We start from the raw sequence: 23,355 nt of genomic DNA on the forward strand, positions 1-23,355 counted from the left end.
GTGGTGGTGGGTGACTGTAATCCCAGCTACTCAGGAGGCTGAGGCAGGAAAATAGCTTGAACCTGGGAAGCGGAGGTTGTAATTAGCTGCCATCACACCACTGTACTCCAGCCTGGGTGACAAGAGCAAGACTCCACCTCCAAAAGAAAAAAAGATCTTAATGGCTCTTTCTTAACACTTTCCCCATCAATGCTGCTTTAATTTTTATAATGCACTCAAGACTGGAAGTTTCATTTTCTTGTTTGTGCTTTCAGGGGAAGTATGTGTTCTATTCTTCCTAGCAGACCAATCCCATACCCCGGTGACTCCACCTCAAATAACACTGGAAGCCACAGGATCAATCTATGTGATATGGAGAAAAGGGGGGGTTTTGTCAGTTGTTTGTCAGTTTCTGTCCATCCAAAATCAGAAACTGTCCTAGAAGGGGCCCCACCACCCACAGAGGGAAGAATATGGTAGCCCTAACTAACATCCGTGAGGCTAGAGTCAGAGCAAGAACAAGAGATCAGGAGACCCAGGTTCCCGTCCTAGCAACACAGCCTCCTGGTTGGGGCTTCCTTGTGTATAAACCAGTGGAGGCTGGGTGAGAGAGCCAGACCTCTGGATTTCAAAGGCCAATACATGTTTTTGCTTTTTTAAGTCTGGGAATTGACTGAGGGTTATTCACACTTTTGATTTTTGCAACTAAGAATATTAAGAACAAAAAGTACCGTGCTTCTGCTAAAATAGCTAAAACGTAAAGACAGAATCAACTACTGCTACACACAACAGCATGGATGAAATTCAAAGCTGCTTTTTTTTTTTTTGAAACACTGTCTTGCTCTGTCACCCAGACTGGAGTACAGTGTTGCAATCTCCGTTTGCTGCAACCTTTGTCTCCTGGGCTCAAGCAATCCTCCCACCTCAGCCACCTGAGAAGCTGGGGCTACAGATGTATGCCACCATGCCCAGCTAATTTTTTTGGAAACAGGGTTTAGCCATGTTGCCCAGGCTGGTCTTGAGCTCCCAGACTCAAGCAATCTGCCTGCCTCAGCCTCCCAAAGGGCTAGAATTACAGGGTGTGAGTCACCACACCCAGCCTCAAAAATTTTTTGTAAGTAAAAGAAGTTTGATGTGAAAAGCCATACAATTCTACTTATAGAACATTCTAGAAAAAGCAAAACTATAAATAGGAGACCAATCAGCAGTTGCCAGTTGCTGAGGGGTCAGAGAGGAGCTTGATCATAAAGCAGGTAAGGAGGGAACTTGCTGGCAAGGTGGAATTATGTGTACAGTGGTGACTACACAACTCTACACATTTGTCAAAACTCACTGAACTTTACACTTAAAAGGAGTAAATTTTATTGTATGCAAATTATACTCCAATGAACTTCAATTTTTAAAAAATGCAATCAATATTCTCTTATCTTCTACCATGAAAAGGAAGAATATTTTAAACATCCAAAAGCAAAGTAACATAAGTTTTGAAAAGAAGAGCGTTTATTTTTAATAAAGCTGTCTATGGGAATAATTCTCTCCTTATTTTTCTCATTTCACTTCCAGACTGGGGAAAACTTCATCAGGTAGTGACTAAGGCAGCTCCAGGTTTTGAAACCACTGTCTGGGCCCTCCTTAAAGCCTTTTTCAGCTCTAGAGTTCTATGAATCCGGCTATCCTGGTATTCTTACTAAAACGAGTTTGAATTATAGCACCATCTTATCTGCCTAATATTTGTTCCAGGGAACATAATTTTTCCCCCACCCTGAACACGATTTTACATAAGCGGTTTTATGGCTTTTTTCTTTTTTTGAGATGGAGTCTTGCTCTGTCACCCAGGCTGGAGTGCAGTGGTGCAATCTTGGTTCACTGCAACCCCCACCTTCCAGTTTCAAGTGATTCTCCTGTCTCAGTCTCCAGAGTAGCTGGGATTACAGGCACCTGCCACCACGCCTGGCTACTTTTTTGCATTTTTAGTAGAGACAGGGTTTCACCATATTGGTCAGGCTGGTCTTGAACTCCTGACCTCATAGTCCACCCGCCCCAGCCTCCCAAAGTGCTGGGATTACAGGCGTGAGCCACCATGCCCAGACTGCATTAGGAGTTTTTAAAAGGTAAAATTCCAAGCAGCTTAGGGAAAGCATTCTCTACAGTCTACTGTGAAGGGATCTGATCTGCTGAGAATAAAGAAGAAACATAGCGAAGAGGAGGGCTTGGCATATATTCCTAAAATCCATGATGCAAATTAAGCAGCCATACTATAGTTAACTAGACACCAACTTTATATTCACGTTGAAACTATCTTTGTTTTCACTATTTAACTTCTGCTTAAGCAGCCTTGAATTTGATAAAGCTGAATAATAAGGTCTATTCACAGTTTTAGAATTATTCTTCCCTGGTTGATCATGCTAGCTAGGATGTAAATGAGTGGTAATAGCATTTTCATCTCCAGTTCTCAAATAAGAATTCTCCAGGCCTAAATTTCTAAATTATTATTTAACTTGATTCTAATATTAACAGATGAGTCAGTATCCCCGACGCTAACCAGAGAATACATCAGGAAATCGAATTCTGCTTCCAAGAGTCTTCAAATTCTTTTTTTATTTTTTACTACCATTAAGATGCCTTCAATTTTTCTTCTCTACAATGATTCATCGAAATATTAATGTACTTAAAGTTGGTTCCCCTACCTCAATTCCCACTCCCAAAATACATTCCAAATGAATCAGTGATTCAAATATGATAACTAACCTATAAACTCCTTGAAAACAGTGAAGAATATTTTCATAATTTTGCAGCAGAGGCGCCCTTTCTAACTATAATACAAAACCAAAAGCCAAAAATAAAAATATTCATGAACTTGACTACAAAAACTTAAATATTCCGCATAGCGAAAATTTTATTCAAATTCAAAATACAAATTGTCTACTGGAAAAAAAAATCAACAGTACAAATGACAGGCAAGAAAAAAAGCCCTTTGTCCACAAATGGCTACTGCAAATCAAGAAGAAAAAATGAGCTCAGTAGAGAAACAAGGGTATAAATTGGCAACCCGTATTATTTTTAAAAACAGCCAATAAACATTTGAAGACATACTTGGCCCAGTCATGATTGTAGACATGAAATTAAACATAATGAGGTATCCATTTTTGATCTGTGAGAATATAAAAACCTGAATGTTAACAACACCCAGTTAATGAGAGGGGGAAACAAACCCTTTCACACAGAATAGTGGAAGGAAAAATAAGGGCAACTGTTTTACAAGACAATTTAGCATCGTCGATGAAAATTTCAAAGACATAGTCTATGATCCAGCAATTCCACTGGTATAAATTCATCCTGTAGATTATACACCTAGAGGTATAAGAATATATATGTGGCCAGGCGCGGCGGCTCACGCCTGTAATCCCAGCGCTTTGGGAGGCCGAGGCGGGTGGATCACGAGGTCAAGAGATCAAGACCATCCTGGTCAACATGGTGAAACCCCGTCTCTTCTAAAAATACAAAAATTAGCTGGGCATGGTGGCGCGTGCCTGTAATCCCAGCTACTCAGGAGGCTGAGGCAGGAGAATTGCCTGAACCCAGGAGGCGGAGGTTGCAGTGAGCCGAGATCGCGCCATTGCACCCCAGCCTGAGTAACAAGAGCGAAACTCCGTCGCAAGGAAAAAAAAAAAAAAAAAAGAATATATATGCACAAAGATGTCACGTATTACAGCATTATATGTGACAATAACAACAAGGAAGCAACTCTAACTTTCCATCGGTAGGAGGCTTAAATAAAGCACTGACATCCATTCTTAAGAACACCATCTGGCCATACAAAAAGGAATGAAAGTAAATCCATGTGCCTAATATAAAAAGATCTCAAAATATATTAATAAAAAAAAAAAAAGATAAAACAGTATGCATGTGATCCCATTTGTGTAAAAGCATGTGTATATATACAGATATATACATATACCCATACCAAGACATACTAACACATGCCTACATTTACTAGAAAGAAATGCAAGAACAGTTAAGAGCAACTAAAAGTAAATCCATGTGCCTAACATAAAAAGATCTCAAAACTGTATTATTTAAAAAAAAAGAGGCTGGGCTTGGTGGCTCACACCTGCAATCCCAGCACTTTGGGAGGCCAAGGCAGGCAGAACACCTGAGGTCAGGAGTTCGAGACCAGCATGACCAACATGGAGAAACCCCATCTCTACTAAAAATACAAAATTAGCTGGGCATGGTGGCACATGCCTGTAATCCCAGCTACTCGGGAGGCTGAGGTAGGAGAATCGCTTGAACCTGGGAGGCAGAGGTTGCAGTGAACCAAGATCATGCCATTGCACTCCAGCCTGGGCGACAAGAATGAAACTCTGTCTCAAAACCACAACAATATCAACAACAAAACTAGTATGCATGTGACCCCATTTATGTAAAAAAAGATGTATATATACAGATATATATACATACACATACCAAGACATACTAACACATACCTAAATTTACTAGAAAGATAAGCAAGAATGGTTAAGAGCGACTATCTCTAATGAGCACATATGGCAATAGGTGGGGATAAGTCCTTTCGGTTTTATCCTCTTCTGTTCTGGTTTATAAAAAGTCAAAAGATAAATATAAAAAGACAAAAACTAACTAACTGCACTGCCTAGGTGCATACAAAGTGCCAATTAAATGTCCAGAACTCCTACTATAATTCCTAGAAAATAAAGAAGGCCAGTTGGAGGAAAATGCATTAGAAATAGGGCCATACCTACAGTTCCTGAAGATTCAGCTTAGGGCAAGTTAAGGAAGGCAGGACAGGTAAGTGCCACTATCATAAGCAAGTCAAGAAAAAAAGGGGATGTCTCTTTAAAAAAAAAAAAGCATTATGAAGAAATTATTTTAGTTTCTATTTGGAGACAGAACAGCAAGGTATATCTAAGACAGACATTTCACATGACCCTGACCCAGAGAGCAGGCAGGCTCTAGTATACAGAATCATCAGAAGTTTGAATTATGGATCTTTCTACCAGATGCATGGGAAAATAGCCGTTGGATACAAAAACTGTATTTGAACTAATGATCTAAAGGAATACCCCATGGAACATTAATTTTAACAAATATTTATTGCCCTAGATAAATGTATTTTGAAATTATTTCCTGTATTATAATGACTGCAAATCCTCCACAGTAATCCATGAAAATGCCCACCTCCTACCCTGCATACCTAACCGAAGATCCCCAGGAGGAAATAAAGCATGCTTGGATGCCAAATTACCAGAGAACATTTTTATACACTAGGAATGCAGAAGCTCCTTACAAAGTCCATAAGCGATTCGGGGTCTAGGTTTTATTTAAGGATCAGTGATGGCTACAGGTGTTCACAAACTGTAAATCTGGCAAGTCTGCCTCCAAAATGAAATCATCCACTAGAGCGTCTCAACAGACCAACTAACAGCTGCCTAAATTAACAACAGAATGCAAAAGTGACTTTCCAAATTCAGTTCCTACGGTGTCTGCGCGCCTTTGTATTCTACCTACGAGAACATTCTACTACTTTACTCCTGGCTTTAAATGTATGTGCTGCAGGACAAGTAGGAATTCCACTGCAGCGGGTAACTTTAAAAATAACATGAAAAACACCTTCCCCATAGAAACAAATAATGGGGCTGAAAGCCACGCAGGTTATTTGAACGCCTCCTTCCTTTCTAATGGTTACTTACCTTAGAATTCATTTCCATGTGGTATTTGGCACAAGCTCGAAGCTGAGTCACCCAAAACTGTTTCTCTTTCGCATCAGCAGCTAAAATAGAGAAAACAGACAAAGAAATGCTTGCAGAGATCGTTCCAAAACACATCCAACTTATTTCTACACCCACCTAAGTGGGTGGGGAACCTGGGGAGTGAAAGGTAGAGAGAAGGTGGGGGAGCCAGCGAGCGCAGATCACCATGTTCTCAAGCGGCATGTACTTACACCAAAACACAGACTGCACTGAATCTCCACAGAAAATCCTCTTGAGCCATATGAAAAATGGATTCTGAAATACTCTTTATAAGAATAATTTTGCCATTTTTTAAATCTCCTCTGAAAAAATCATTTCTATAATACTTATTTTAAAAGGCAGCAGGGAAGGAACCACGTGCTCATTTTCAAATGACTCTAACCTTGGGAAGCTTAACATGAGTAGCAAAGGGCACTTTTTCAGGGTCTTTGCTACATGTCAGAGCTGTACTGTGGTGTTATTAGCATTTACGAAACAAGCATGCAGTTGAATTACCATTTTAATATGTGTTCTCAAAGATTCACGATTGGACAGACGAAGATATCAAACGCTGCCTTAGAGAGCCTCAAATTTCCCCCACAGAGACATTAACGTACAAGTAGTCATATTGTATAGCCATGTTCTTCCACCTATACCCTATCTCTCAAATAATATATATAAAAAGTTATTCTTAAATATCATGGGCACACATAACAGGCTCTAATGAAACCTAAATCATCAATTTAACCACCTAACTAACTGCATAAATATTATAACACTAGCTGTAAAGGTTGACTACGAAAAGCAGAAAACAGTGATTCCCTGGAAATCATAACTGTTTGAAAAACTGGGACTCGGTGGCTCACGCCTGTAATCCCAGCACTTTGGGAGGCCGAGGCGGGTGGATCATGAGATCAACAGATTGAGACAATCCTGGTCAACACGGTGAAACCCCGTCTCTACTAAAAATACAAAAAATTAGCTGGGCATGGTGGCACGTGCCTGTAATCCCAGCTACTCAGGAGGCTGAGGCAGGAGAATTGCTTGAACCCAGGAGGCGGAGGTTGCGGTGAGCCGAGATCGCACCATTGCACTCCAGCCTGGGTAACAAGAGTGAAACTCTGCCTCAAAAATAAATAAATAAATAAAAATAAAAAACTGGGACTACGTGTCATTTTGTCCATAAAACCTGACTTCAGCTCAAACTTTCAAGAGAAGAAATCTTGAGTTACCAAGTGGGAAATTCTTTGGCTTAGTCTCACTTAAGGCATAAAGACGGCCCCTCCACATCCCACATGATTTGTCTGTCGAAAGGCCTATTGCGCAAGTCTGATTTACAGAGTTCCAGGTGAAATGAACTTCCAAAGACAAAGGGTTTTGCAGAAATTAGGGTATTTTTCCTTAGTAAACTTGAAGAACTGCCAGTTTGTGATAGTACTAGCCAAGGCTTCGCATCAAAAATATTCCCAAAAGCTGTGCGTCTCGTGACATCATGATCCAACTCCTCCTACGTGCAGGTAAGATGCAAAATGAGACACCAACAGCCAGTTCCTTGTGGGATGGGCTAAGGACAAGCCATATACACGCAGAAATGTACCTTGACTTTTTTAGCTAAATTTAGCACTGGCGACTATTCTGTGCAGATCATAAAACCTCTATATTTGCTATTAAAATTGCTCTCTAAAAAAACCTCGGGTTTAATAATCCAAAGGATATTAATGATTCCACGGCAAAATAAGATGGCTCAACTGCTCAGCTATCAAATGAGTTGGATTTTTCTTTTGCATGGGTTTGTGTCATTTTATAAACCATAAGCAGGGTGGAAGGTACCACTGAGCTTTTCGCCTGCTGTTGTTTCTGCACTGACAATTTATTAAGCAATAAATGGCAAAGTGAAGCCAAGGACCACATAAATCTAGGCAGCTGGAATGCACACTGCATGAATCTCAAAAGAGAGCATGAATCTTATCACATTCCTGAAAAACTTTTGTCAACTATAGACATTTTTACTGCATAGGTTTTTGGATTGTTTTATAGATTCTGAAATATGACTTGTATGTGGATAATAAACATTAGTTTATTCTATCTCTTGGGTGGTAAAGCTTGGCAGTAGCATGGTGAAAACTGGGCTGCGAGGTGAGGAATCTAGTCCCTCAGTCAGTCTCTGCAGAGGCAACCAGTCAAGTGCAGACAGCAAGCAGCCGTTTCTTCGTACTTAGCTTACTTAGTCAAAAGAAAATGTTACATTGAAAAGGCAGAATTTTCAACCACCTCTCAATACTTAATACATACCACCTTTTCTCAGGCCTTGATAAATCATATAGACTCTGCATATCCGTGTGTGTGTGTGTGTGTGCACGTGCACATGTGGGCATTTGGATTTGCTGTTTCATTCTTTTATTAGAAGAGAAGTGGCAGAAGAATCACAGCAATGCAACCATAACAGATCCTGGTGGAATGATCTAGCAATCAGATTACACTGTAATTTTATTACAAGTCTGACATTTCTGTGTGACGAATGTGTCTTGAGGGTGAATGCTGGACTCCCTGGAAAGGCATCCTCCTTTCTAGGATGCTGGGCAGGTATTTATTTTCTTTCTTTCTTTGTTAAAGCAAAGATATCCATTTTGAAGGAGCAAAGAAAAGGGAAGGAGGCAGGTAAAGGGTCCTACTCCATTCCAGTTGGCTTCTCACCTGGCTCTACTACGGTGGATTGAATAAAACTCAAATAAAGGGGCACTTTACTAAGAAATGGTGCTAGAGAAACTTTGTGGGGAGGACACTAGGACCTTTAGAGGGCCTGCTTAGCTCTCACAGCACAGCCCTCACAGGGCACTAGAGTGAAGGTCACACTTTAGGTCAAAGAAAACATATTGAGCTAATACTCAAGATCTTCAAAGTCCTAAAGTGTGCTTCTCTGGCAATCCCTCACTTTTCCTTTGTCCTTAATTCCTCAGTTAATTTGGATGAGGCATTCCTAATGTCAGCTCCATCTCCCCACCCCAGGGATAAGAGGGGCAATGTGTGTCACCAGAGTCCTCCCCACACAGCAAACTGTCAACGGTAATTTAAAAAAACAAAAAATCAAAAAACAAGAGCGCCATCGCCATGGCAACAATAAACATAGCCCACGAGGCCCATCTGCAAAGTGATCGGGAGAAGGACACACCTCTCAGTTTAAACATCTCTCCGTTAGCCGAGTACACGACCAGCATGTGCGGAGCTTCGTCGCTCAGGGACACTATGGCTCCAGACAGAGACAGGGCTCCGCGTGGCTTCTGGTGTTTGCTTTGCTCATTCACAAAATACTGCAGGATGCCAGCCTCGAAATCCAGCACGAAGTACCTGCACGGAGAAACCACAGGTCATCGTTTTTCTCTCCTACCCTCTTCTGCACAGCAAGACAGAAAAGTAGAGTGATCCGAAGTCAACATCGAGACTCCAGACGCATGAAGCTGGAAACCAAAATTCCCTCCCAGATGCCCACAGAAGTCAGCCCGAGCAGGGAGAGAGCACCCGATTCTTAATTCAGAATGAAGCTCATAATGGGGCACTGTGGGCAAGGGCCAGGTCCACTCAGAATTTGTGCCATGCCCACCCTTCACCTGGTACCCATGGATACCATTAAACCTCAGAATGGCAGAGACCGGCAGAAGGACTGCAACACAGACTCTTGTAACATGCTCCATATGAATTCACTGGAACAGCTGGAATTCACAAGGCCTCCAGGAGAGGTAGCTTCACACCCAGATAGCAGCAGCAAGCGTGGTTTCCAACCTCCTGCCAGTGGCATGGGTACCATAAGGAGCCTGAGCACCTGGCAGCATCGGTCAGGGAACTGGAGGTGCTTCTGTGACCACCTGGACACCCTCCAGCAGGCCCATTCACACCAAGGCAAGGGTCCTCCCTGCTCTGGGAGGCTGAAATGCCACTGAACTCTACATCGATGGTAAAAGGAAGAGAACTGCCATTTGCCTAAATCACACAATGCATCTTCGTAGCCAAATGTCTGGCCTATTAATTTTCTCAAGCTATTACCTAGGAGGTAGTCAAGACAACTTCCCCTTCTCCACCAGGATGGAAATGTCTTCATCTGAGCCTCACACTCTTATTGTGGCCTTGAGGCCCAGGCCCGCTGACTTTTCCACCTTCTCACTTCATCTTCCACTGACACTAGTCTTTCTCTCTTCCTTCATAATCACCAAGCTGCCTCTGACCACAGGACCTTTGCACATGCTGTTCTGCTGTCTGGAGCAGTTATAAAGTGTGGTCTGCACATTTTAATGGTCTACAAACTGCTACCCATCCACTGCAGCCTTTGGAAACATGTCCTGCATTTGGCTTTGTTTCAGTATTCAAATGCATGGATCAGCCGGACAAGTCTCAACAGCTGAGATATTGTCAAACACACATGGTCTGCACAAGCTACATACTAGTCAAGAATCAACAACAGTGCCATTGGCGGAAGGCGGGGAGCAGGTCCTTCACCATAGATAGTTTGAAAAACTCTTGTGCAGAATGCTATTGCCCCTGCCTGGAATATGGTTCCTACCCTTTCTTGCCATGTTAACTTCCCTTGACTAGGTCAAATATTCTTTCTTATAGCACCTTGAAATGCTCGCTCATGGCACTGGCCCCAGTGGAAGTCTACATTAGTGTGATTATCTGATTCAATGTCTGGTTTCCCCACTAGACCACACTCTGTAGAGGTGAAAATGTTTTCCTCCCCACAGTACCCAGGCACTGTGCCTGATACTTCGCTGCTACTCAGTTAACATTTGTGAAAAGAATGAATAAAGAAAAGAAAACCCTACTAAATCCCGCATTTCTCCATCCACACATCAAAGCACCCGGGTCATACAGTGAACTGATAGAGGCAATGCAATCTCTTCTACATTTTTTGAGGGACACATGGAAAATTCAACATAGGTCAGATACCGTCTGTACTACTAACTCAGGGAGCTTTCCGTTTTAATACTGCCTTTCACTATTGCATTCTTTTTGATGCCATCATATTTTTGCAAAAAGTTTCAGCAGGTGCTGTGATTAAAAAGACATCGACAAAGAACAGGAAAAGAGAACAGCCATGTCCGGTACAGTTCCAAGGTTTGAGAAGCTGTGTAGTAGCGACAGGTACACACATTAGTAAGTAACTGCGATTATTTAAGAAACTAAAATTTTATTTTCAATTGATATGTATTATTTTTTCAAATAGCTACTGATTTGTTTAGACATATGTATGAGGTTGCTTGGAACAAACCACTTAAAAAATATGTTAGATGTTTATTTTAACCTAGAAGCACCACCAACCAGGAAAGTTTACGAATCTCTAACCTCGCTGATTCTCACAATAACTTAACAGACTAGATGTTATCCCCACGTGACAAGTATCCTGAGACTTGAAGAAATTAAAAATCCAGGTCCAACTTTTCTGTGTCCAAAGTCCAGGCTTGGGTCTACCCCGGGAAGTGCAAACCCCTCGATTCTCACTCAAGTCCTTCGTTGTCACTTCTCCATGTCACTTCTCTGGGACCTACTTACATACTTCATTCTCTAAACCTCCCTGCTCCAAGAGAGATAACGAAGCTGAAAGCTCCCTTACCTGGCAACAGAGGTCCCTTCTGATGGCTCCTGCCAGGGAGCAAGGCGCAGCCATCTCATGAGCACATGACTGCCCAGGTCGCAGTCCTCCAAACCTCCAGCTCCTCTAAGAAATCATCCTCTTAGAATTATTTTTAACATTTCAGATGGCCTGGCCAAGACTACTATCTACTTTACTATTCTTCCCTCTTACCTCTCAAGTCATTCTAAAACAAAGCTATTTCTGGTTCTCATGAACAGCGTGAATAAATGAAGACGCAAAAATGTGTCAGAACCAAGGCTATTCAAAGTGTGATTCCCCAAGCCGGCAGTAACAACGCCGCCTGGGATCTTGTTGGAAACGGGAAATCTTGAGCCTAACCCAAGCCCTGCTGAATCAGAAACCCCTGGGGGAGGAGCCGGGAAGCTGTGTTTTAACAAGCTTCCAGGTAATCTGATGCGGGTGAAGTGTAAAAATCACTGGCATAATCTCTTCCAGAGAAGTCACATGCAGACCATACTTCTCAGCTTTCCCTGCACTTAGGGCGTGGCTCTGAGCTTAGCTAATAGAATGTGAGCCGGTGTGCACACACGCATGCACGCACACACACACTGGAATGGAGACAACCTGCAGCACAACTCCGGAGAGCCTGGGTCCCTGAATCACCACCTGGAAGAGTATCACCGGCTGAGCAACACACACATCAGACCACTGTATTAATAAGAAAAAAAAGTTTAGGCTATGGGGATCAAGATCTGCTTTTTTTTTTTTTTTTGAGACAGAGTTTCGCTCTTGTTATCCAGGCTGGAGTGCAATGGCACAATCTCGGCTCACCATAACCTCCGCCTCCTGGGTTCAGGCAATTCTCCTGCCTCAGCCTCCTGAGCAGCTGGGATTACAGGCACGCGCCACCATGTCCAGCTAATTTTTTGTATTTTTAGTAGAGACGGGGTTTCACCATGTTGACCAGGATGGTCTCGATCTCTTGACCTCATGATCCACCCGCCTCAGCCTCCCAAAGTGCTGGGATTACGGGCTTGAGCCACCGTGCCCGGCCAAGCAGCTGCTAGCCTTACATTAACAAAGACACCAAAAAAAACCCTTTTTATCTCTATGTTCACATCCTTCTACTTGAAATTTGCTCCAACTGTTTAATGTGGGGCAAAAACCAAACTCCCTCAATGAGAGAAAAACCAGGGTAACTTCTGAGCACCAATGGTCAAATTATTTAAGTGCTGACTTGGCCTTCTCTTAAGGAGTATCTTCCACTTGACCTATATTTAATGTCATTTTGAGTGCAGCTGTGCAGACAATGCTCATGGCATATCCAGACATGAACCATCATCATCCTTTCAAGCTGAGGAAGGAGACGAGGTAGGCTCACACTACAGCACACTGTGTCGTGCGTGCCCGCTACACACACATCTGCAGACAAAGATGCAGTATCCCCTTTGATAAACATGCCACTCTTTTTTTTTTTTTTTTTTTTTTTTAGACAGAGTCTTGCTCTGTAGCCCAGGCTGCACTGCAATGGTGTGACACTGGCTTACTACAACCTCCGCCTCCTAGGTTCAAATGACTCTCCTGTCTCAGCCTCCCAAGCAGCTAAGATTATAGGCACCTGTCACCACACCCGGCTAATTTTTTATACTTTTAGTAGAGATGGGGTTTCACCATGTTGGCCAGGCTGGTCTTGAACTCGTAACCTCAGGTGATCTGCCTACCTCGGCCTCCCAAAGTGCTAGGATTACAGGTGTGAGCCACCGCGCCAGGCTGCCTACTACTCATACACACAGGGAAATAGAAAAGGGGAGAAACTTTCAATGAAAAGGCAAAGTAACTTGCCCTCAGTTTCCCCATCCACTCTACACTTCGACTGGAATAAAGCAAAGGCTTAGCCTCTCTCTCCTTACCACGCCTATCATCTTACCCACAGAGAACTGCCAGCTCGCCAGCTTTCCCAATGTTCCTGTTCAAACAAGTTACTATATATTTGAAGAGGACATTATTCAGGAGCTGGTACAAAGAAATGAATTGAGTGCAGTTTTATTTTTTCCAGTAAGGATGACAGACCAACCAACCGATGTCACATTATACAGGATATAGGGACACATTAATGATTTTTCACATTGCCTACTTCAAACGGACAACTCTAACTTTCTGCTTCAGATGGAAAAAAAGAACACGCTTCCACCGTTTTCTAAAATAGTTTAAATGTGAATGCATAGGTGTGAATCGTGTGTACTAAAGAGTTATCAATAATTTCCTCCTCTCCTAAAGACAGTTAACATTTGTATCATATTTGGAGGGGACTGATGGGATATCATCTGATTACAGATAGCAACAGACTAAACAAAGTGTTCTTTCAGCATGAACTCTGACAGTTACGTCAGCTTATATCACATGTAGGTACGCACTGCCCGTAGAGCAGGAAGAACAATTCCTGTGGCTCACATTCTCCGGTAGGAAAGAAATTAAATTTGGTTTCCCACAGGGTCATGCCTTTGTCAGCTACTGCGGTTAGGAGCCCGCAGCTATATCTGAAAGTCACAGCTTTCATTCCAAATGAAAAAGTTAACCATATTTCCGGATCAGGCTTCATTAAACCAAGTGAAATTGTTAGATAAAATCTTGAGCACTTTGGGAGGCCGAGGCGGGTGGATCACAAGGTCAAGAGATCAAGACCATCCTGGTCAACATGGTGAAACCCCGTCTCTACTAAAAATACAAAAAATTAGCTGGGCATGGTGGCACGTGCCTGTAATCCCAGCTACTCAGGAGGCTGAGGCAGGAGAATTGCCTGAACCCAGGAGGCGGAGGTTGCGGTGAGCCAAGATCGCGCCATTGCACTCCAGCCTGGAAACAAGAGCGAAACTCCGCCTCAAAAAAAAAAAATCTTGAAACATTCTTAAAGATCTTCCCTTCTAAAGATTGGAATAAGGCAAATCTGATTCCTAGTTTCTGGGTTTTTTAATTAACCTCTTGAAGCTACAGTGTGCAACTTGACTGCTGTATCGGTGAACTTCATTGTACAGAGAAAGAATGTATTTTCGTTGCTTTGTTAAAAATATCATCAATAAAAGAGGGAAAAAAATCAAAGCGCGTGCTGTGGGGAGGAAGGGAGAATGAGGGAAGAAGGCAAACAAATCCATGGGGAAAGCCACATTCATTATCACCCGGCTAGCTCCTTGGTGGAACCCTTGCCCAGGCCCAAAGCTGGGAGGCAGGGCAGGAGCAGGCCCCTTCCTGGAAAGGGCTGAGGACAAGCCACTGCCTACTAACATCCTTCAGACAAACCCATTGTTTCCAAAAGAAACACAAATGGAACAGGCCAGTGCGGTGGTTCACACCTGTAATCCCAGCACTTTGGGAGGCCAAGGCAGGCGGATCATCTGAGTTCGGGAGTTTGAGACCAGCTCGACCAAAAAGGAGAAACTCCGCCTCTACTAAAAACAAAACAAACACACACAAATGCACACCTATGTACCCTCACATACACTTACATATGTGACACACTCACTGATGCCCACACACATGCATCTCACACTATACACATAAACACACTCACACAAGTTTACATTCACACTTACACATATTCACACTCATAGACTTACAAACTCATGCACACTTGCACAACTGGAGGTCTCAGAAGTGTTACACACACAACCACCCATGCATTCACATTTGAAGGTGCATTCACACATATTCACACTCACTTGCACATGTTCTCATTCACTCACGTCCACACACTGCACTGCCCTGCCCTAACCTACTCACTGTGCCTTCTCAGCCTTGTGTCTCTCAGGTATCATCTGTCTGCACAGGTGTACCCGTTTCATCACTGCCTCTAGACCCCCATCTACCTGACATAGTTTCATTAACATTCAACTTTAGGATCTAAAAGTTGACAAAACGATACACGTTTACTCTGTGAGGGGAGGAACTGGGCCTAGGAGTGCACCAACAACCCTCAGCCAAACCCCAGGAAGAGAAATAGAAAGGAGAGGCCGGGTGTGGTTGCTCACACCAGTAATCCCAGCACTTTGGGGGGCTGAGGTGGGAAGATCATCTGAGGTCAGGAGTTCAAGACCAGCCTGGCGAACATGGCGAAACGCCGTCTCTACTAAAATTACAAATAAAAATTTGCCGGGCATGGCGGCAGATGCCTGTAATCCTAGCTACTGGGGAGGCTGAGGCAGAAAAATCGCTTGAACCCAAGAGGTAAAGGTTGCAGTGAGCCAAGATGGTGCCATTGCACTCCAGCCTGGGCAACAAGAGTATAACTCTGTCTCAAAAAAAAAAAAAGGAAGGAAGGAAGGAGAAGGGGTGGACAGGTGCAGCAAGAACAGCTCACTCATGCCAACAGCCAGAAGTTACAGTCAAACTACAAGAGAATTACAAACATGGGTGAAAAAAATCTTTCACTGAAGAACTTTGCTAGACAGGCTGGTCCTGAAAAAAGCAAAATCATTTCATCTAAATGTAAAAGTGAAAATCAAAACAACAAGCATAAAAAGTCCAAGAAGGGGAGGTTACGGCCCTCTCCTTAATGACTGAGCAGCACACCTTTCATAGCCACATTACTGCTATTACCAAGAGGGGCTCAGACTCCTCTGAGTCCTGGTGAGGAGCAGCCCCTCGCTGCCATACAAGATAGCCAGGGCCATGAAGAACTCTTACCTACCCAGGCCCGCCTTCTGCCACATGAAAGAGGAATGGGCACTGAGCTCCCAGCAGCCCACAGCCTAGTGGAAAGGTGGGCCTTCCTGCTGAGATCTGCCTCGTGTTCCCCAGGCCTCTGTCTTCTGAGATGCATCTGCTCCAAACTACTAGACTGCGTGAGCAAGGCCCGTGAACAGACTTCTGCACCCCAGCTTGTCCTGACCAATGGAACCATGGCAAGTTCTTCCACTTAAGACCCTTCTCCAAGTGGGACAATTACTACCGGCCTCTTCCAGAATCGCAGTTGACAGACACCCCCCCAAACACACAAATGTCAGAGAAGGAGACCCTCCCTACCTTCAGCATCTCCCCACACCATGGTTCCCACCAAAAGATCTGCCTGGGGCATGGACAGAGCTGGAAGGAGCCGTTCTTTCCAGCAATGTACACACTGATTCTGGAGGTTTCAGTAGCCTTCCAGGTCCCTACGGTGCACAAACATCGAAACATCACACCTGTGCGATCAAGAAGCACGTTGTTTATGAAACTTCCAATCTACTACTTACAGAAAAACTCAGGACAAATCAGCAAAATAAAGCACACTCAGTATGTGAAGTGGGAGGCCAAGTTACAGACGCATTTTCCTGAGTGTCCCATATGTATTTAAAGTCAATGTCATCTAGTAATCATGTACTGAACCCTTCTCATCTCCAGAGAGCACAGATTCAAGTTCTGCAAAAAACTTTCCTTTATGGAGCTACGAGTGTTACATAGGAGGTATCTACACATGTCCAGGTGAAGGAAAGCACAACACACAAACCCAAAACATGCTCAACCTGGAGGGAAGAAAAGAAACTTTCTTCCTTCCCAGTAGTAGTCTTGTCATCTTAGAAGAGTTTATACTCAAAAACCTTAATACTAAGCCCTCGAGAATTTCTCTCCTGATAACCAAACTTCCTAGAAGGAAGACGCTGGATCCTACAGCCAAAGCCTTACAACAGGTTGCAAGGCAAAGCACCTGCAGGGAAACTCAATCCCAGCCAAGCTTTAAAATCTGGAATCTTCTTAACTCTTGGAATTTGTGGCAATGGCTGGAGAAATGCAGTGGTCTTCTGACATCTCTTAGCTACTCATCTGTGACTAGAGTCCCACCACTGCCACCACCACCATTCTCCCAAACCACCAAGATATACAGATTCCAACACACCCCAGGTGGTATTAAATTGTCAGAGGGCCCTCAGGCTCATCCCCAAGCCAGGGACAAATATACTCAATTACTTAAGAATTATATTAGAACACACTACCAGACTTCAAAATATACTACAAAGCTGTAGTATCCAAAACAGATACTATATGATCCAGCAATCCACCACTGGGATTTATCCAAAGAAAAGAGAATCAGTATATTGAAGAGACAGCTGCACCCCCATGTTTGGTGCAGCAACATTCACAGTAGCCAAAATATGGAATCAAGCTGGGTCCAACGCCAGATGAATAAAGAAAATGTGGTCTATATATGCAATGGAACACTATGCAGCCATAAAAAAGAATGAAACCCCGTCATTCTCAGCAACACAGATGGAACTGGCGAACAACTATGTTAAGTGAAATAATCAAGGAACAGAAATTTAACCACCACATATTCTCTCACTCATGTGTGGAAACGTATGGGGGAAAAAACTTGATCTCCTACATGTAAAAAGTAGAACAGAGGATATTAAGGGTTGGGAAGGGTCAGGGGAAGGAAGGGATAGGAAGAGATTTGTTAAAGGGTACAAAATTACAGCTGGACAGGAGAATTTCTAGCATTCTACAGCACTATACAATGACGCTAACAAATAATATATAACTTCAAATAGCTAGGAGGAGGATATTCAATGTTCCCAACACAAAGAAATGAACAGTGTTTGAGATGACAGATATGCTAATTACCCTAATATGATCATGATACACTGTATCAAAACGTCACTGTGTACCCCATATGTGGCATTTAATGTATTATGTACCCCATCAATATGTGCCCATTTAAAATTTAAATAAAAAATAAAAAGAATATTTCTTAAAGTTTGTTCCAGCTGCTCTCTGCTTCCGAATCAGTTGAAAGGCTTGTTGAAAATGTGAATTCTGACTCTCAATCCACACCTACAGAATCTCTGTGAAGGTCAGGAAGTCAGAAATGTGAATTTCAAGAAGTTTTTCAAGGGATTCACAAGCACCCTGTAGTACAAAAAAACAGTGAAAAATCAGAGTCAAAATAAAACCTTCATCACCCTGTTTTTAATCTGATATGCCACTCATTTCTCTCAATCATTCATTCAACAAACACCTGAACACCCACCCACCCATATAACCAAGATGAATGTTATTTAAGCATTAGCCTTTTGTCTTAGTCAAAAAAGGGCCACACCATAGTTTTCCTAAATCACAGCGCCCCAGACAGTGGGTTTCTTGGTTTTGTCACTTTGGAAGTATTTTTGAGAAAAATTTAAAAGCAATGTTTGAAATCACCTGGCATCCAGATCCTGCATAATGGGATCATCACCCGGCGTTCTGAGGTGGTCACTTAAGCAGAGGGGGCTTCAGGGGCCAGGCTGAGTGAAGCACCTCAAGATTAAGAGCCACTGGCCCAAGAGGTCACTGCTTCAAGGACCTGATAAAGCACCAGCATAAGTCAAAGTGAACTTTTAACACAAGATTTGATCTATGCCAAGATTCGACCTGCTTTTAAAGGCTAGTGATTTAAGCCCTAAGCAAGAACTGAGACCTCTCTTATGAGGATTAATATAGGCTTTCAGAACATGGCCTCGTTTCCCTCTGAGCTACTATTAACTCTCGAGTTTCTGGTGATTTTAGGTGAAAACTTTCATACCAACATGTGTCTTAATGCACACAAATTACTTTTTATTATTCATATTGACAATGCTGGAACTTACCCGGAAATGAGCTAAGTCCTGATTCAAGTCTCTGCTTTGTACTATAAGCTTGAACAAACACATCCTGAAAGCCACACTGAAAAAAATTCTGATACTAGGACGGGTGCGGTGGCTCACACCTGTAGTACCAGCTACTCGGGAGGCTGAGGCAGGAGAATCGCTTGAACCCAGGAAGCGGAGGCTGCAGGGAACCGAGATCACACCACTGCACTCCAGCCTGGGTGACAGAGCAAGACTCCACCTCAAAATAATAATAATGATAATAATAATCTGATACTAGCTACAGCCCTGGGGTAAAAGTGGGTGAGCAACCCCAGTTCAGTACCCACCAAGAACAAGATAGATGGGAACTGTACCGTAGAGGCTAGGAGTAGCAAATCCAATCAACAGGCTCAGCTTTTTCCGCAAACATCAACTAAGTCGGTCTCTAGATTCCAGTGTCCCTGGATTCAAAGTGTCCTTTCCTTTTCTCTAGGGGAAACAAAGTGTAGATGGAGGAAGGTGGTGTGATTCGGCAGTCAGAGACCTAACGACGCCCTAGGCCAGGGGTTTTCAGCCATTGCCCGTATCAGAATCACCTGGAAACTGGTTAAAACACAGCTTCCTGGGCCCTCCTACGATTCAGGAGGTCTGGGTAGAGCTGGAGCACTTGAGTTCTAATGATTCCCAGGTGATGCGGATGCTGCCGGTGGGACCACACTTCAGAAACCACTTGTTTTCATTTTTGTGACCTTGGGCAAGTTCTTTATCCACTCTGAGACTTGATTTCCACATTTGCAAAGACAAAAAGCTGGCTAATTCTCTCTTGCGGTCTATTCCACCGTCTCTGTGCCCAAAGCTTGGCCTGCTTATAAACCAAGAACTTTCAAGTCTTCATATCACATTCCTAAATCAGTAAATCAGCTCCGATGATGCTCATATCACATCGTATCGGCAGTTTGGTAACTTACTAGAATGCCAACAAGACAGAACTCCAGCCCTTTTTGGAGGGCGCCAGTGCCATGGAGATATCTGGCAGGGCTCAGTTGTCAGTGTAGTCAACTGTACATAGGTTCTGTGCTATGAATAAAGCACTCTGGATGCATTTATTCAGGTTGTGGTTAAAGAGACGAGAATCCATATAAAAGCTCAACAAGGTGTTAGAGAAGGTAGCTCCAGTCTCCAAACTAAGGTTTATTTGCAAGAATTCACTCATTGGTTTTCCGAAAATTTTCACTATGTACTATGTGCCGGGTATTGTGCTAAGGATACAGGTGGTATGGGAGACAAAGCCCCTATTCGAATGCAGAAGGGACGCAGAGAAGAAAATTTATTCACCAAAATGAGTGCCAAACTGGCAGTGACTGTGTGTTTTAATAGAAGTGAGTCAATTTGTAGAATTTGACTTACTAGGGCCTTTCTGGAGACAGAGGAACTGAGATCCAAGGTGTGAAGAGGAGAGGGTTCCGGGCAGAGGAAACAGCACATGTAAGGGCCCTGAGGAGGCAGCGGGTAGAGGGAATGGAGGCAAGCCTGTGTGTCTGGAGCAGAGAGAAGAAAAGAATGTATGTTGTCAGATGAAGCTAAAGGCACAGAGAGTGCAAACCACGCTGCGCCTACAAGGCGTGCAGGGACTTTCTTTACCCCAACATCAAGCAGGGGCAGGGACAGAACCAGAGCTACTTTTCAGAAGGAGAACTCTAGCTGGGAACTCTAGTAGGGAAAGGCCAGGAGAGAAGCCAGGTGGGAGCAGAAAGGCTGCTGCAGGGACTTGCTTTCTCTCAACGTGATGACTGGGGACACTAATAAATTCTCTCCCTCAAAAAGTCAACTATAGACCAGGCACAGTGGCTCACGCCTATAATCCCAGCACTTTGGGAGGCCGAGGCGGGCAGATCACCTGAGCTCAGGAGTTTGAGACCAGCCTAGCCAACAAGGTAAAACCCTGTCTCTACTAAAAACACACACAAAAAAAAAAAATTAGCTGGGCGCGGTAGCAGGCACCTGTAATCCCAGCTACTCAGGAGGCTGAGGCAGGAGAATCGCTTGAACCCGAGAGGCAGAGGTTGCAATGAGCAGAGAACACGCCATTGCAGTCCAGCCTGGGCAACAAGAGTGAAACTCCGTCTCAAAAAAAGAAAAAAAAAAGGCAACTATAAAACTGGACCAAACTGTCAAAAGCAACCATTTCAGAACAGTAGAACAGACCAAACCTTGAAAAGAACAAGTAGAGTGTGGAGATCACGCCTAGGCTGTCCCCAACCTCCTCGTAGCAAGGCTGACCAGTAGTTCAACTACGGCGGCCGGGTCGGGAGGACCAGCATTCTGCTGCCCATGGGAGAGGTGAGGGCAACTGCTCACATGATTCGGATCACCATCAGTTAAAGCGGCAATTGCAAGCAGCTGCAGGGGGAAGATGAAGGGGCTCCACTGGCCTGAGGATGCAGCCCAGTTTGGAGCAAGCCAGGGACCAGCGGACTAGCCAGGGATTTAATTGGGAATTTCAGGAGGGGAGAAAACCATGGGGATAAACTTCTCATGTATCTGTTACCAGTGGTTGAGCACAAGCGCAGCAGAGCAGGCCCAAGGATGTGTGCATACTTGGCCAACAGAGCCTCTGCTCATGCGCAGGGAAGAGCGATGGAAAGTAAGAACCAGGAAGGACATGGAAACAACCTGAAATGTTCACGTGCTCTGCTCCCTTCGAACAAGCAGATAGAGGGGCAGAGTCGAAGCCTTTTGGCTAAAGCACAATCTCTGACCAATCTTTGGCTGAATACCAAGCATATACATCCAGAATATACAAAGAACTCTTACACCTCAAAACTATGAGAAGCAACCCATTCAAGAAGTGCAAAGTATGTCATTTCATCAAAGACATCTCACCAAAGAAGATACATGAATTGTTAATAAATACATGAAAAGATGCACACTATTGGCCTTAAGAAAAATGCAAATTAAAACCACAATGAGATTCCAGTTCACACCCACTAGAATGGCTATAATAAAAAAAGACATTAACAAATGGTGAGAATATGGAGAAACTGGAACCTTTCTACACTGGTGGTAGGAATGTGAAACAGAACATCTGCTTGGACAAACAAACTTACCCTGCAAGGCATCAATTTCACTGCTAAGAATCTACTGAACAATTAAAACAAATGTCCATACCAAAGACTTACAGTGCAAATGTTAAAGCAGTTTTATTCCTGGTAGCCAGAAAATGGAAATAATGTAAATGTTCATCAACTGGTGAATGGGTTAAAAAAAAGTGGCATATCTCAGTTAGAATGGCGATCATTAAAAAATCTGGAGACAACAGATGCTGGAGAGGATGTGAAGAAATAGGAACACTTTTACACTGTTGGTGGGAGTGTAAATTAGTTCAACCATTGCGGAAGACAGTGTGGCGATTCCTCAAGGACCTAGAAATAGAAATTCCATTTGACCCAGCAATCCCATTACTGGGTATGTATCCAAAGGATTATAAATCATTCTACTATAAGGACACATGCACATGAATGTTCACTGCGGCACTGTTTACAATAGCAAAGACCTGGAACCAACCCAAATGCCCACTGATGATAGACTGGATTGGGAAAATGTGGCACATATACACCATGGAATACTATGCAGCCATAAAAAATGATGAGTTTGTGTCCTTTGTAGGGACATGGATGAACCCGGAAACCATCATTCTCAGAAAAATGACACAAGAACAGAAAATCAAACACCACCTGTTCTCACTCATAGGTGGGTGTTGAACAATGAGAACACATGGACACAGAGAGGGAGCACCACACATTGGGGTCTGTTGGGAACGAGGCGGGGGACAGTGGGGGTGGGGAGTTGGGGAGGGATAACATGGGGAGAAATGTCAGATATAGCTGATGGGGAGGAAGGCAGCAAACCACATTGCCATGTATGTACCTACGCAACAATCTTGCATGTTCTTCACATGTACCCCAAAACCTAAAAGACAAAAAAATATATATTTAAAAAAAAAAATGTGGCCTATCCATCCCATGACACACTATTCAGCAATAAAAGTACAGCATGAATGAACCTCAAAAACATTATGCTTAAGGAGCCAGATGCAAAAGACTACAAATTGTATCATTCCATTTATATAAAATGTCCAGCAAAGGGAAACAGGGACAAAAAGATCAGTGGTTTTCTGGGACTGAGGGTGGAAGCAGGATTGAGTGCAAACTGCTTACAGGGTTATTTTATTTAAAAAACAATTTTTTGGTGTTAGAAATAGTCTCAAACTGAATTGTGGTGACAGTTACAAGACTACATAAATTTACTAAAGCGACTCGATGGTACACTTCCAATGAGGGGATTTTACAGTGTACACTATACCCTAACACAAGCGATATCTGCAGCGATCCTGGCAATAGCCTAGATCCAGGTGGCGATGGTAGAGTTTCGGCGGAGTTCGATGAAGTAGGAATTCAGTTTGGGAATG

General features: G+C 43.3%; 1 protein-coding gene across 4 annotated transcripts in view; it reads right to left on the reverse strand.

The window, feature by feature from the left end:
* Positions 1-23,355, reverse strand: part of OSBPL10 (oxysterol binding protein like 10) — a 332,750-nt gene that overhangs the window by 220,707 nt on the left and 88,688 nt on the right. For all 4 annotated transcript variants that reach the window (XM_054246920.2, XM_002759684.7, XM_078354487.1 and 1 more), the window contains 2 exons: positions 8,899-9,074; positions 5,691-5,770 (listed from right to left, as the gene is read on the reverse strand). In XM_054246920.2, the coding sequence (XP_054102895.2) occupies positions 5,691-5,770; positions 8,899-9,074 (256 nt within the window). The remainder of the gene's footprint in view (positions 1-5,690; positions 5,771-8,898; positions 9,075-23,355) is intronic.

This window comes from Callithrix jacchus, chromosome 17, assembly GCF_049354715.1.
Source record: "Callithrix jacchus isolate 240 chromosome 17, calJac240_pri, whole genome shotgun sequence".
Classification (NCBI taxonomy): Eukaryota; Metazoa; Chordata; class Mammalia; order Primates; family Cebidae; genus Callithrix; species Callithrix jacchus.